At 41.3% G+C, this 14,738-nt stretch overlaps 1 protein-coding gene across 1 annotated transcript in view; it reads left to right on the forward strand.

The window, feature by feature from the left end:
- itfg1 (integrin alpha FG-GAP repeat containing 1) overlaps nucleotides 1-12,233 on the forward strand; it is a gene marked incomplete at both ends in the record, with an annotated part of 108,565 nt that extends 96,332 nt beyond the window's left edge. The window contains 3 exons of the mRNA XM_083900565.1: nucleotides 3,588-3,670; nucleotides 4,443-4,560; nucleotides 12,174-12,233. Coding sequence (XP_083756691.1) covers nucleotides 3,588-3,670; nucleotides 4,443-4,560; nucleotides 12,174-12,233 — 261 coding nt within the window. The remainder of the gene's footprint in view (nucleotides 1-3,587; nucleotides 3,671-4,442; nucleotides 4,561-12,173) is intronic.
- Nucleotides 12,234-14,738: the final 2,505 nt, after the last annotated feature.

Consider the following 14,738-nt stretch of genomic DNA (forward strand, 5'->3'; position numbering starts at 1 on the left):
TTCTGAAAAAATATTTCCTGAAGAAAGGGTTTTTCAAGAGTTCTTGGTGACACTAATGGTTTCAGTAAGAACCATTTTGATCCAGAGAACCGTTTGAAAACTGTTCTTGGTGGAACCCTCCAAAAATGTTCCAGGTAGAAACTTTATCAAAAAGGGTTCTCCTATGAGGACAAGCCAAAGAACCTTATATGGTTCTACTTAGCACTTTTATTTCTAAGAGTGTATGGCACTTGTCAAACTGCAAAGTTTTTCCACAACTTGAGTGAAGAAGCTGTTTTTAGTCTGTTTGTGTGAACACAGATGAATCTGAAGCTCCTGCCTGGTTGGGAGGAGCTTAAATAGATGTTTTTCATAGTGATCTTTGTCCCCACAGCTAGTTGTGAGATTAGACGGCTGGTTTCGTGGTGGCAGCACATTGCCAACATTGTTGTGTGTTCTTTTGCTGCAGGGCTTAGGTTGTTATAACAATATTGGATGGATTTGCTTAAAACACAAAATACGGTGGTGACGAGTGACGACCCACACGATACTAATCAGTTCTTCACTCTACAGTTTGTCTACAGGGAGTCTTTTGCTTGCTTACTCATTTTTTGCTTATTTGACACACAAGACTCCAGTGAAGATGGATTTATTCAGTTGTTGCAAACAATTGTTTTCATAGCTGTCCCCTCTAAACACGCTTATCTTGCAGATAAACTTCTCATCCCTCATATGAGGTGATTGATGACATCACTTAGGGAATTGATAAAGGTGCCGTGAGCTCCTTACTGGCATGGAATACCAGCACTCTGGTTTTTCTTTTGAGCTTCAAGCACATCTTTGTTTAACGAGCCTGCAAGAGGAGGATTCCTCGACTGACTCTCTGGATGCAGCCTGAGCGTGCCTTCCGTCACTCTACGAGCTAATGTTATATGAATATATAATCAATATTTGATTGCTTTTGTGTTTTTAATTTATTCGTCAGCCACATTTCTTCACTACACTTCCTCAAACACCAGCTCTCTTCAGCTCAGCTTTCGCTCTCTATTAGCATTCATCTCCATCTCAGTTTTCTCTCTCTCTCTCTCTCCCCCTCGCGTTGCACTTGTCACACTGAATATTAGGCACGACAGGGCCCATTTTTCCCCTCCCATGTGGTACTAAGGTCTTCCATCAAGCAGCTGATTAGAATTGCAGATTGCTCGGTCCACGACTCAGAAACTGTAGCGCACAGGAACACTCTCCTCAAACAAGCTGCTTTGTTATCCACTTTCCACTCACTCCTGTTTTCTTCTTTTTTTTTTTTCTTCACTTTCCCTATTCCTTCTCCAAAGTGAATTAATGAAGGCCTAAAGATGTGGCCCATTATGCAGAGTAGATTTCTTTTCTTTTTTTTATCCCGAGGGACTGAGAAGTGGAGTAACTCCATCACATCTACCTGTAATGAGGAGGAGGAGAAGCTTTGGGGAAGTTCTTAGGAAGAAGAGAGGGCTTAGAAATCCCTGCCACCACCCCACCCTGCTCAGCTGGCAGGTTTGGGTCTTTCTGGAGGTTTCAGCTCTCTTGATACATGTCTCTCTTTCTCGCTCTTGTTTTATGTCTCTCTCTGTCTTTATTTCTGCCTTGCTCCCATTCTCTCACTTCCCTCCCCACTGTGCCACTTACAGTTGTCTCCTGAAAACAGAGTGTTCCTGCCTGCTGTTGCGCAAAGGGAGAGGTTTTGTAAAAGATACGTGTATATCTTCCATCTTCTGTCCAGTCATACCTCTCTTTTATTCACCCCCTCTCCTCCTGTTCACTTATCATTTACCCTGGGGGATTTCCTTTGTTGCTCAAAGTGGTTTACTTCACTAAACAGTGCCGTAGTTGTCACACTCACTCTGTCTCTCCATCTCCATCTCCCTCACTCTCCATCTCTGTGTTTTTCCTCCCTCGCTCTCTTGTAGTGTACCAGTTTCCCTGGCTTTGAACCACAGTCTCTCTGTTTTTCTCTCTGAAGATTTAGAAACACTTTTCTCTTCCGAACAGCCAGATCGGTCTAGTAGTAGCTCGTAGTGCGGTCTAGCTCTGCTCCCTCGCCAGTTGCCGTACCGACAGCAGTGCTTTCCAAGAGTATGGTGACGATGGCTGGCGGCAAGAATGTGCTTTTTATGTAAAAAGCAATGCTGTTCCAAAGCAGCAAAGAAGTGTCTCCTCTCAACTGATGGAGAGCAGGGAGCCACTACCAGCTATGAGCAAACTTAGAGCTTTCAAATAACTGATGTGATGCATCCGTGCCTGTATTTGTATGTATCTTAATCGATGTGAATCGCTTGCTACCGCTCCAATGCTCAGTGCTGTTTTAGATACAAGTCCAAAAACAGCCCTAACCACTTACACTACAGGGCAACATTGATGAAGTGCAAACACATTTAGTGTTGGCAGTTCAGTTCACTCCTGAGTCTTAAAAGCAGCTTTCTGACATGAAGTGAAAAAAAATTCATAACATCCTTCAAAATGCAGGAGGCAGGACGCATGGAGATTTTACACCTGTACTCTCACATGTGCTCATACTGTTATTTTCCAGAAATTTGACCGGGGGGCTAGCACATCATTTCTTTGACATTTGCAGATCTCACATTAAATCCATCTGTACAAATTTGAGGAAATGTTAACGATGACTGTTCACACCTGGCATCAAAATGCTTCCTGGAGGAGTTTCCTGTTGTCACTTTCCCAAGATGTAGGCTAATACTTTCTAATACACAAGAAGAAGAAAAGTTTTTTAAAGATTCTGACTTGTGTAGATGTGTCCATTGATAACCTGCATGTGTTTCTGTGAGGATTTTAACCATAAGAAAAATAGCCATTTTTAGGTGAAAAGTGTTGATGTTGTGAAGATGCATTCAGAGCTGTACTTTGCACTGTCCTCTTGTTGTCAGATCACTCCAGCTGTGTGGAAGATGATGTCTGAACACTGTCATAGCAACTCCCCGTCTTATATTTGTATGATGTAGCCACACATAACACTTTGTCATGTGTGAGTTTGTGCGATGTTCACTAATCATACAATCAACTGGATTACATGTCATTCGGTGCTATAATGATGGATGATAACCATGTTATGTCAACTCAGGGACAGCTCAAAACGAACGCTGTGACAGTTATTGCCCGAAGTCACTTTCAAATGTCCGTGTGTTGTTTATGAGCCCGGTTCGTCTTTCCCCTGAACTCCATTCAGAGCAGGTCTCAGTGGTGCCATGATGAGTTAGCTTACTGCGCTAGAGAGACGGAGATAATGCACCCACAAGCACTTGATCACATATGCAAATGCACACACCTGTATGTGCACAGGCACACGAGCACATCACGAAAAGATTGTTACTCCCTGAAGCAACAGTAATTTATTGCCAGTCGCAGCTTGTCTGCGTTGTGGACGAACAGCTTAAAATAGCCACTCTACAGTAGCTAAAGAAAACCATGGGACTTTATTACTCTGCCCCAGTGGACTTAACATACATACAGTGTGACTGTGTCTGTCTGTCCGTCCGTGATTCCTATGCAAATCTGCACAGTTGCGTGTTTTATATCAGCCGTACCCAGCTAACGTGCTTTCTCTATTTTTCCAGGTCATAAGGAAGAAGGAGTGGACGGCCATCATTCCCAACTCTCAGCTTATCGTCATACCGTTCCCACACAACCAGCCTCACAGGTAGAGGCAGTGTACTTCAAGATATCACACAGTTAAAAATGGATCGCACGCTTTCCAATTTCTTTGTACACCACACACCGTTGTTGTTTCGTTTTTTTTCTGGAATGAGCCACTGATGCTACGGGTGCCATTCAGCACTTTAACCCCCTCATCGGTTGCCACTTAAGGGACATATTGAAGAAAGTGAAGTTTACATAGTCCATGTGGTTTGCTGTTGTGAAACCTGTGAGCAGATCTCTCTGTGTGTCACTTTCTCTCACCAAATAGTTCATATTCTCATGTTATCAAGCCATTGTTCATATGAAGCCTAAACCCCACGAGAAGCTCCAGATGGCTATTGAACACAGACACGCACACACACACACACACCCACACACACGTTCCCTCCTCCACGTCACCACTACACACTTGTGCCCTCGCCAAGCTCGCCAGACACACACACACCCACCCACATTTCAACTTCATGAAAGCAATGGGATCCAAATAGAAATAGAAATAGCAGAAAGGTGTGTTGGGTTTCACCCAGCACATGCACACAGATTATGGTGTGATTTGTGAAAAATATTGAAGTGGCTGGAAATTTTGCTGGAATTTAATAAAAAAATCCTTGGAAGCAGAGACCTGTGACAACAAAGAATTACGCACATTTTTTTTTTGTATTAGATACGTCTCTGTACATGTGTGCCTTTGGTACTTACATAACTTATTCTGTCAAATGAAAGTGTTATGAAACTTAACCCCCCCCCCCCCCTCCCCCACACTCTCTCTCTAGATGGACTGCTAAACTGTACCTGACTCCAAGCAACAGTGTGCTGCTGACGGCCATCGCACTGATCGGAGTGTGTGTCTTCATCCTTGTCATTATTGGCATCCTCCATTGGAAAGAGAAGGTTAACGCACACACACACACACACACACACACACACACACACACACACACACACACACACACACACACACACACACACACACACACACACACACACACACACATAGTGTTGTAGTTAACACTGGCTTCTATCTGATCATTTACTTCTTTAAATTGTGTGTGTGTTTGTGTGTTTGTGAGAGAGAGAGCAGATTGGCCACAACGAGCAGCAGATGGGTCCTCGCTGTCCTGTAGTCCTCTAGCCTCCCATTGAGAGACATATACTCTCTCTCTCTATCTCTCTCTCTCTCTATCTGTCTCAATCTCCCCAGACCACAACCTGAAAGGGCGTTCAGCACTAATTGCGTGCTTCTGTCCTTTCAGCATGGCAGATCTGCTGTTCATTACGGCCATAAATACACCCACAGGGAGTCGGTGCAAGTTTTTCACGCGTGTTTCGTGCTTCAGCTCTCGCTGGGCTGCTTGTTCTCTGACGCACTAACACACGGTGCAGTACACTACAGTCGCACCAAAAATGTCAGGCGCAAACATTAGAAACCACTGATCTGCTGAGTTTATTTTTATGAAACTAATTTCTTCGGATTGTCTTGTTTTTTCATCCGCGCTCACTGCGGTAATGCCGAACTGCCGGGCTGAGTGGTGCAGTAAGTCACTGGCATCTCCTCCGAGCCATCTGCTGTGCGATTATGTGCACTTATTGTGTATTTGTGTGTGTGTTCTTCCACGCGGAGGATGTCATACTACACACAGAAGCACTCTAATTGTCATTGTTGTGGGAGACGGTCGTGAGCATCAGCTTCATCTGAACCTTAGTCTGCACTTTAAAAAAAAAAAAAAAAAAACATGGCTGGCGTCTCAGTTATGTGTCGAGAGCTATAACGATGAGGGGAAAGTACAAGAAAATGCAAATTAGAAAAAGAATTCACCTGTACGGGCAGGTGCTAGAGTGTACTTCATTTTTCATCAAGTCTGGTCCTCACACAGGCAAGAATAAGAGCCAAAAGGAGGCATATATATATATATATATCCATTATAGATTAGATTATCCAATAGTATTTCAGAAAAGCTGAAATTTGGACCGAAATACTATACTGTACTTGTCTAATAATGTTGCCGGAAAATCCAAAAAGCAATTAATCATCATTCATCATCTCCTGAAATATTTCTTCCCTGTTTGCCGTGCGATTTCTCCGTTTTAAATCTAACATTGCTGAGTCTAAATCTGCGCCGTGCTCTCTCTCTGCCCCCCTGATATCCAGCAGCATCGTCTATACTTGGTGTTCTGACTAAAAATGACTTTTCAAAATGTATCCAGAGTATTTAAATGTCCTTAATAACTGACAAAGTTAAGTGACCCCCTGTGACCCCCCTGCACCATCTGGTCTGACACACTAATTTGATGTCACCTCATACGTTCAGGGAATTATGATTGAGGAAGACTCCTGTTCCAATTGTTAACAACCTCCCTCGTATCTCATCTTCTCCTACGTCTGGTTTGGCAGGGCATCCAGTAAGGTCAGGGTGAGCCCGCTGAGTGACATTTGGCATTTCTTTGTTTGCGCTGGCGCCTCTGGTGTTTGCTGTCTTAACAACAATGTCACGTATAGGCCAGAGGCACGTGCTGCTCCGCCTAGCAAGCCAACAGCGCTTTTAGCCAGAGTCGTCGTCTTTTTCTTTTGGCTTCTTCCTTTAGGGGACACCACCACAGTGGATCATCTGCCTCCTATTCCTATGCCACTAGGGTCTGCATAAATGAGGAGGGTTCTGTTAGGAACCTACAAAACCTTTGCCAAATCAAATATGCAGATTACCCAGCACTGAGTATCTGTGATGAAACATAAACTGTTGTGGCAAAAGTAAACAGAAATACTGGTATGATCATTGGTAGAAAAGGACAGGAAGGGTATGGTAATTACATTTAAAGGTCCCATATTATGCTAAATCAACTTGTCAATCATTTTAATACTTATATTTGGGACTCTGGAGGTCCTACCAGTCGCCAAAGTGTGAAAAAAGATGACTCACTCATGTTTTTGTGGTCCAACACGTGATGTTTGTGGAAGTCAACATCGCATGTTTTACTCAGTGGGACGTCACAATGCGCTAAATTCCTGGAATTGTTGTCTCGTGGAGCTTCGATTTGTCCGTAAAACACGTGAGATTGCTGGCGAGGCCCACAGTATCCAAATGGCTCCTCAGTGCAGCACAGAGTTCTACACAAACTTCCAGCCTCAGAGGATTTATCTGTCCAGTGGATACATGTTATATATGTCAGCAATGTGCCTGCTAGAGCCTGCAAATGATCACTTTTCCAAATGCTAACTGCTGTTAGCTCCCAGTAGCCTCTGTGGCTGGAAATTTCCTGTCCCTTAAGTTTCGTTTTACTTGGGATACATGGGATCTTTAAATTAAATATTTTGATTGTAATCAATGCATCGTCCTCATGCTGCACATACAGTACACCACACATAACGAGCTGAGCCCTCGAAACTCAGACATGACACCGTGTGCACCTGGTTTCAGACTCAGCGGCGTCCCTGTGTCAGTGAAACCTTTTGATTGACACAAATCAATGCTGCTGCAGCTTGATGATGAAACGGGCCTCGAGGTGACAATTTGGTATAATTCCCTTGATAGTCAATTATAGACTTCTAGGCTTCTACCGCAGCCCAGCACAGTTGATTGGTTTATCCAAAGAGGAGAACATAACAGCAGTCCATCTGCTCCTTAAAACACAAAGCCCTAAAAAGTAAGTAAGCACAATATAAAGCAGAACACCAGACACTGATATCTTAACAAAAGCAGTCACTTTGTTGCTGACCATCTTGCGTGTGAAGCAAATTAGTCCCCTGGCTGTCTGTTAAAAGTAGACCGTCATCTCCATGTCTCTCAGTGGGACTGAGGCTGTGTGCAGTCATGTGACACCTGCTCATTTCACAAGTAAATCACAAAATGAATGTAAAGTTAAGGCTTTGCATTTGTTTTTGTTTTTTTAAATACTAAACATTCTCACCAGTTTTATTATTATTGTTATTATTATTCTTTATGCATCATGTCACATGACTATTTAGGTTTCGAGTAGAGTTTTCACAGCCATAACTCACATGCTGAATTATTCATGACCCTCTCATCCTCACTTCATCATGAATCTTATGTAAGATAGTGAATGCATTATAGACTTGATACAGAATCTTTTTTTTATGCTGAGCTACTGTCAAAAGGTGACCTCTAAAAAAAGTATACCTAATAGTAACCTAATTACAATTCACTGCCATATAAAGTCTCTGTCCTTTTCCTTTTCCTTTTCCTTTCCTTTTTTTTAACTTATATGCTGCTTGCTTCACTCAAATATTGTATTTAAGTATAATCTTTAGGTATTTTGAATGATATAGTGCCTCTAATCTTATCGTTATCAAATATTATACTTGCAACACTCAAAATGAACCCATTTCCTTGATAAACACTAAAAGATAGATAGGTTTACATTGTTCCAGGTCTGTCTGAAAATGGTCCTCACGTGGTTTTAGGGTTAGGAAAAATAAAATGCACATTGTGGTAGATAAAACACTGTGGAAATGCTGAAATGTAAAATGTCTTCAAAGAAACAAAAACTGTTCTTACTGCGTAACAATGGCAGAATCTAGGACAGCAGGTTTTGAATGCTACCTTTTGACTTATGCATCATTCACATGTTAAACAATTTAGATCTCCGTCGTCTCTCCACCAGAACAAAAACTGGCCTTTGCAATTATCAGATCAGTTAGACCATTGCAACATTTTTAAAGTTTCAACCCCTTTCCACCCACACACACACACACATACTTATTTCTCCTTTTCATTCCCTTGTTCCTACTATGTGTATGAACACAACCCCCCATTTGCTGCTGATTGACTGTGCTATTTGTGCAGCGTCGTGTTGGGGGCTCAGTCTGAGTCATTTACTTTGTTTCCCATGTACAGAGCCAGATTGTTCAAGGGACATTGGATTCATTTTCAATGCGCGCGCACACACACACACACACAGAACAGATATAAGACTCTGAGGACATATTCACTGAATTTGACTCAAGAAAAAAAAAAATCTATTGAATGAGAATTGTTGACTATGCGTTTAATTGGGACTGTTGGTACCTCGGTCCCCACAGCTGCTGCTGCCGTTTTTGCTTTTGTCCAGAAATGACTGTGGCACTGATTCCACTAATGCACTGTGGAGAAGTGCAAGGATTTGTACCCCCTTCTATTACACAATGACTTTTCTCAGGCCCTTGGTCGGTGAAATGTACTCAGTCCATGGAGGACAATATCAGCTGTCGGTATCAAGTAGTAAACACAAAGAATGGGAAATTGCTGCCGTTGTCTCAAACTTTCCTCACAGCACCAGACAGGAATATTAGCAGCATGTGACATGAACGGGCCCAGAGTGGGGTAGGTGGGGGGTGGGCTGTGTGCGGTGTTCACGTCTGTCAGCTTGTTTTCAGCTTAGCTAGGCAGTGCTGCCTGCGGCCTTCACACCTGTCTGTCTCCACGGCCAGATGATGAGAACAGCCCACTGGCTTTAAAAAACACTCGTACTGTTTCTTTAGAACGCCGTATCCTCATAAGACCTTTTCCGTTACGTGTGCATCTGCTTTTTTATTGCGTGTGAATGAGATCATATCAGGAAAAATAATATCCTGAATTTGACCTAGATGTCCTCCTTACACTGTATCACCATAAATAATCAAGTCGCTGAGCACACAGTGTGAGATGCTCCTGCCTTCTTTTTACCATAATATCATCAGGAATTGTTATTGTACGAGTGGAAACATGAAATTGTATTGAGATGATTTAGGTATTTCCAAATTATTATTCTTCTTCCATCTTACCCTACACTCTTAGAAATGAAAGTGCGAAGTAGAACCATAGAAGGTTCTTCGGCTTGTCCTCATAGGAGAACCCTTTTTGGTTCCACCTGGAACCCTTAGTATTACCAAGAACCCCTCTTAAAATCCTTTATTCGGGAAAGGGGTTCCAAAGGGTTCTCTGGATCAAAATGGTTCTTACCGGAACCACCAGTGTTACCAAGAACCCTTGAAAAACAAATGGTTCCAGGTAGAACCTCAGCCCTTGTAGAAGAACACTTTTAGAACCCTTATTTCTAAGAGTGCACCCTCTCCCTTGTGTCTTCTTCTGTTAAACTGTCCTCATGTCCTCCTTCATAACAATCATGAACCTTCTCTGTCTTCACTGTCACTCTGCACGTGACCAAACCATCTCAACCTTGCCTCTCTTACTTTATCGCTATCTTACATTCAGTTGATAATCAGAGTTCTTATTTGAGCGATAACTGATGCAATCACTTTTTATTAAAGTCCAATTAAACCAGGACCAGGTCCAGTCAAACAAGGAAGATACAAAACCATGGCAACCAGTAGAAAAGGGAACATGCTATCAGTGTTGGACAGGTGAGGTTCAGACTGAAATGTGCTTTTCATTCAATGAAATGAGGAACTTTTCAACATTATTTTCAGCTGCCAAAGAAATAGCATTTTCAACCTTTAATTACCTTTTTTTTACTAACTAACTAACTGGTAGTTAAAATGCATTGAGGAATCTAAGTAAAACAATCTACCTGCGGCCTTATTAAATGAAGCTGTGTGACCATATTTAATCAGTGAATATTGCAGTTGACCGGAGCTTGAACGTAAGTGGCTTTAACACTCTAGCTGTTCTGTAAATAATGAGGACACATTGATTTAGTTTGTAACAGCTGAAAGAAGCCACAGACCACATGTGGTGCAAGAATAATAATAATAATTTTAATTACATGCTCTTTCACACACACACGTGTACATTGTGATTTTAAACCTTGACTCTGTCATTTGTTTCTGAAACACTCTTGTTGAAATCCTCACATTTAAATCGCCAATTAATCACAAAATAATTGAAATCGCAATTTTACGACCAAGGGTCATATCCAAATCAAAAGAGTGCAATTATTTGATAATGCACATATCTAACAAAGCGGCATAATGAGGAGTGAAATCTTGCTCTTCAGGTGAGGAAATATGTTAACTGAATATTAATCGTTACGTTCCGCCGCCTCCTGTCTCGAAGCTCCGCCCTCAAAACCCGTGACGACACACACTATCTGAAGCTGAGTAAAAGATCGGCGAGAGAGAGCTCCATTGACAAAATGTCTGGATGACTTGTAAAAAATCATGAATCGTTATTTGCTCAGATGTGCAGGTCGGGTTCATGACAGGTGCAATCGATCCATTCCATCCAAATTAAATGAATTATCACAGCACTGTAATAAACAACTTTGTTTATTCATAAAGGCCGTCAGGGCATGAAGAGGATTTCAACAAAGAAGATAAAGAGTGTTTTAGAAGCTTTTTCCAGACTTTAATATATAGGGCTTTAATATAGTCTGATGATTATATACAGTATATGCTGTCACTTTGCAGTTACATGAACTGTTGGTGTAGTTCACACACACATTTCAGTCTTCTCTGATATGAAGTGGTAACTTCTCAAAATCTCCTTCCTTAGTTTTTCAAGTCATTATCCCAAAGGCCCATAACCGATATTTGGAGCAGATGATCAGTTGCAGTGAAAATGAAAAATATTGGTGTCAAAATGTTAAATAATACAAACACCAACACTTTACTTTGTTTAAATGCCTTTAAGCAAACAGCTTTTCAGATTTGCAACATTTTAAAGGTTGTTTTTTAATTATTATTTTAGACAATAGACATCTTTGTTTTAAAGCTTTGTTTTAAAGAAGCTCCCAGGCTCAGCATCATGTCTTAAAAAGTTAAATGAAAACTTAAACAAATAGATACAGCTCCCTAAAGTTTTCTACAGTAAATAAAGTTCTCCAAAATGTCAATATAACTGAAATGTTATTTCATCTTTTTTCTCATCTTTGTTTTATGTTCAAAGAAAAACAAAAAGTGCAGGAATTTCCCAGGGTCAGCAGCATCTCTTATAAAGTTAAACAAAACTTTAATTAATTCTTTAATTCATTAATTCATTAATTCATTAATTCATTAAATAAATAAATAGGATAGAATAGATCAGCCATCAGATTAAAAAAATAAGGTTGATATGCGTCAAAATGCTGAATATCGGCCGTCTATCCCTAATGTAAACAGACCCTTACACTTGCCATCATGCCCGCTGAGGTAGCCGTGCGATGTGTTCAGGCACAGAAAGACTTTCGAAAGGGTTCAGATTCTGCTTTTGAACGTAGAGATGGCATGTTCTCCCTGTGCCTGCGTTGGTTTCCTCCCACAGTTCAAACACTCCTGTGATTGACAGACCAGCAGAGGGTTTCCCCTCCACCTCCCACTCATTATCAGCCGGGACTGATTCCAGCTTTCCCACGACACCCGATGATAAGCAGAACGTCGCAACCTTATTTAATAAATGTCTGCAAACTAGCCTGTGTGTTTTTGGTGCTGTTATTCTACCTTCATTTGTGGATGCATTTATCATTTTCTCTCCAAAAACAATTAAGAAGCTGCTCATTAAAGGTGCAAATGTCCTGTGTTCAGTCTTATAGTCCATGTTACTAACTGTGATCTTTGACTGACTCTGTCTCTTCTCTGTGTTTTGTGTCTTGATCAGAAAGCAGATGACCGAGAGAAGAGACAGGAAGCCCACCGTTTCCACTTTGACGCCATGTGAACTGCATCATGGGAGAACATCCCATCCTGTGCTCCTTTGCCTAACCTCCGTCTTCTTCACACACACCTTTTTTTTATTTATTTTTTTACTCAGAATCGTTTTAATGGCCAATAAGTGGATCCTCATTTGCATCAAAAATGTTTCTTTTTGATATTTTCCCGTCCTGACAGTGAGTTGGGTGTGAAAAGTGTATGCTCCGTTTCATTTAATCATTCCAGAGTTAGAATTACAGGAGCTGCAACAAGGTTATTGAGACGGAGAGAAAAGTGCTTATGAAGATCACCGGGACTTAAAAGCAGATATTCTTTGTATTGGCTCTAGATTCCTGTTGAAATGATCACTTCACTCACAGTGGAACTTGAAAACTGTGAGAATGTATTAATGTCTTTGTCGTGTTGATTAGCGTCTTTTTTTTTTTTTTTCGTTGAGTGAGAAATCCTTCAGATCTCATTCTGGTTCAAAGTGAACAAACATGGACTAATTCTTTTTTCTTTTTTTTTCTATTCCACTCGCAAATCTCTCCAAAAGATAAATGGCTGTCAAGTTTGCAGACAGCAATTTTTTATCAACATGCGAGTCCCAAGAAGGTTTTTTTTGTGTTGCATCTTAATGTCTAAAATGGCCGAGCTACACTTACCGCGTAGCCGCGTTACATTTCTGCACGTGCGTACAAGCCTGTGGTTCCTTTCATACTCAAATCAACCTCAGTCAAGTGTTTAACGCATGTGTTCTGCAATTTCTCACCAGGAAATCACCTTTTGTGTTTCCATTTGTGGGTAGCGGCAGGCGTCCTCATATAACCTAAAGCAAGTTTTCATGGTTATCGACGTCTTTATTTTCCCTTATGACTGATGAAAATAAGAGCAGACCACCAACTGGACTGCAAAGTGTTTTGATACAGGCAGCGTGCACGGTCGGCACACAAGGGCCAACGCAGAATTTACGCCACATGGAGCCTCGTGGATCTCTAAATTGACGCAGAAGTATAACCTGGGCCTGATGCTGCTGCTGCTGCTGCTGCTGCTGCTGCACAAAGGCTCGGCCAAGAGTCTGAACACTGTTGTTTGGAGATGTCTGTTTTAATATTTGATGTTTTTGTTTTGAAGTTCTTCAGGCCGAGGGCTCTGCTGTGTCCACATACATTGTGTTTCATAACGATGAGCTCATGCTTTTCCAGATGCTTTGCACTTTTTTTTAAAAAAGAGATTGTGATTAACGGTGTACGTGCGTGTGTAATTTATTGTGTCGTGAATGCTGAAGCTAACAAACGTGTCTTGAATAAAAGTTTAAATTGACTCTTGGTTGGTTAACTTACTTTGCCGTCTCTCGTTGGAGCTGCGTGTGAAATACACACAGACATTAGGTCCCCAAACCCATAATTTACCACTTGTACAAATTGTTCCCCTGAAACTAATTTCGACTAATATTGTTTGTTTGTTTTTTCGCAGCAAGGAAGCTTGAGGGAACTGTTCTCTGAAAAATAATCATCTTCCTGCGCTCTCATTATCTAAACTTGTATTGAGTGAAGCAGTGCAGAGATTTAACGGTCTTTATTTTTCCAGAGGAGCCCCTATGGCCCAACAGGGAGGGAGTCAACACTTCCTCAGTGACAGTGACAGTCTAAATCAGATCATATGTGGATCACACCTCATGTGTAACATATAATATGTCAGGCAAACATATACAGTAATGATGGTCAATATCTGTGTGGACAGTAAATGTGTTTGCTGGGTGGGAAACACAGAGAGAGACTGAGGGGCAAAGAGGAGGTGGAGCTAGAAACTGTGTGAAGCTAAACACTGGAAGTGGAAACACAACTGCAAACGAGATGGTTAAACCTCTAAAAAATAAAAGCATTGCAACAAATAGAATATACTTTTTTCTATATGATTTGGTAGACACTGTATACACATATATCATTAGGAATTCTTTAAATAAGCCTTACATGCGTATGTCTGCAGGGGGAAAGTGTTTGTGTTCATTTGCAACATAATTAAGAGTCATTATATTTGCCTACTCATCCATCCTTTAGCCCAGGGTTTCTCACTCCTGGTCCTGGAGAGCCACTGTCCTCCATGATGTAGGTGTTTCCCCTGCACCAACCATTCAAATAAATGAGTCGTTATCAGGCTTCAGCAGAGTTTACTGACGAGCTGACCGTTTGAATAAGGTGTGTTTGAGCAGGGAAACATCGAAAACATGATGGACAGTGAGAAACCCTGCTTTAGCCGCATAACCAGCCACCAGTCTATATTACTCTCCATATTTTACCTTGTACAATAGTACAAGGCATCATGAGGAACAACATCGCACAATTTGCGTGAATATGCAGCAGATGGAAAGAAAATAAATGCACGATATTGGACTTTTTGAGCAGTGTTTGGGCTGATAATCAATACCAATATATATATACATTTTTCCTGTGCCGATCTGCAGATGTAATTTGTGTCTTCTGTAATGAAATTAACAAAATATTGTGCCCACTAATGGCACAGTAGATGTCGA

The sequence above is a fragment of the Microchirus variegatus genome (genome assembly GCF_963457635.1).
Source record: "Microchirus variegatus genome assembly, chromosome: 14".
NCBI classification, from domain to species: Eukaryota; Metazoa; Chordata; class Actinopteri; order Pleuronectiformes; family Soleidae; genus Microchirus; species Microchirus variegatus.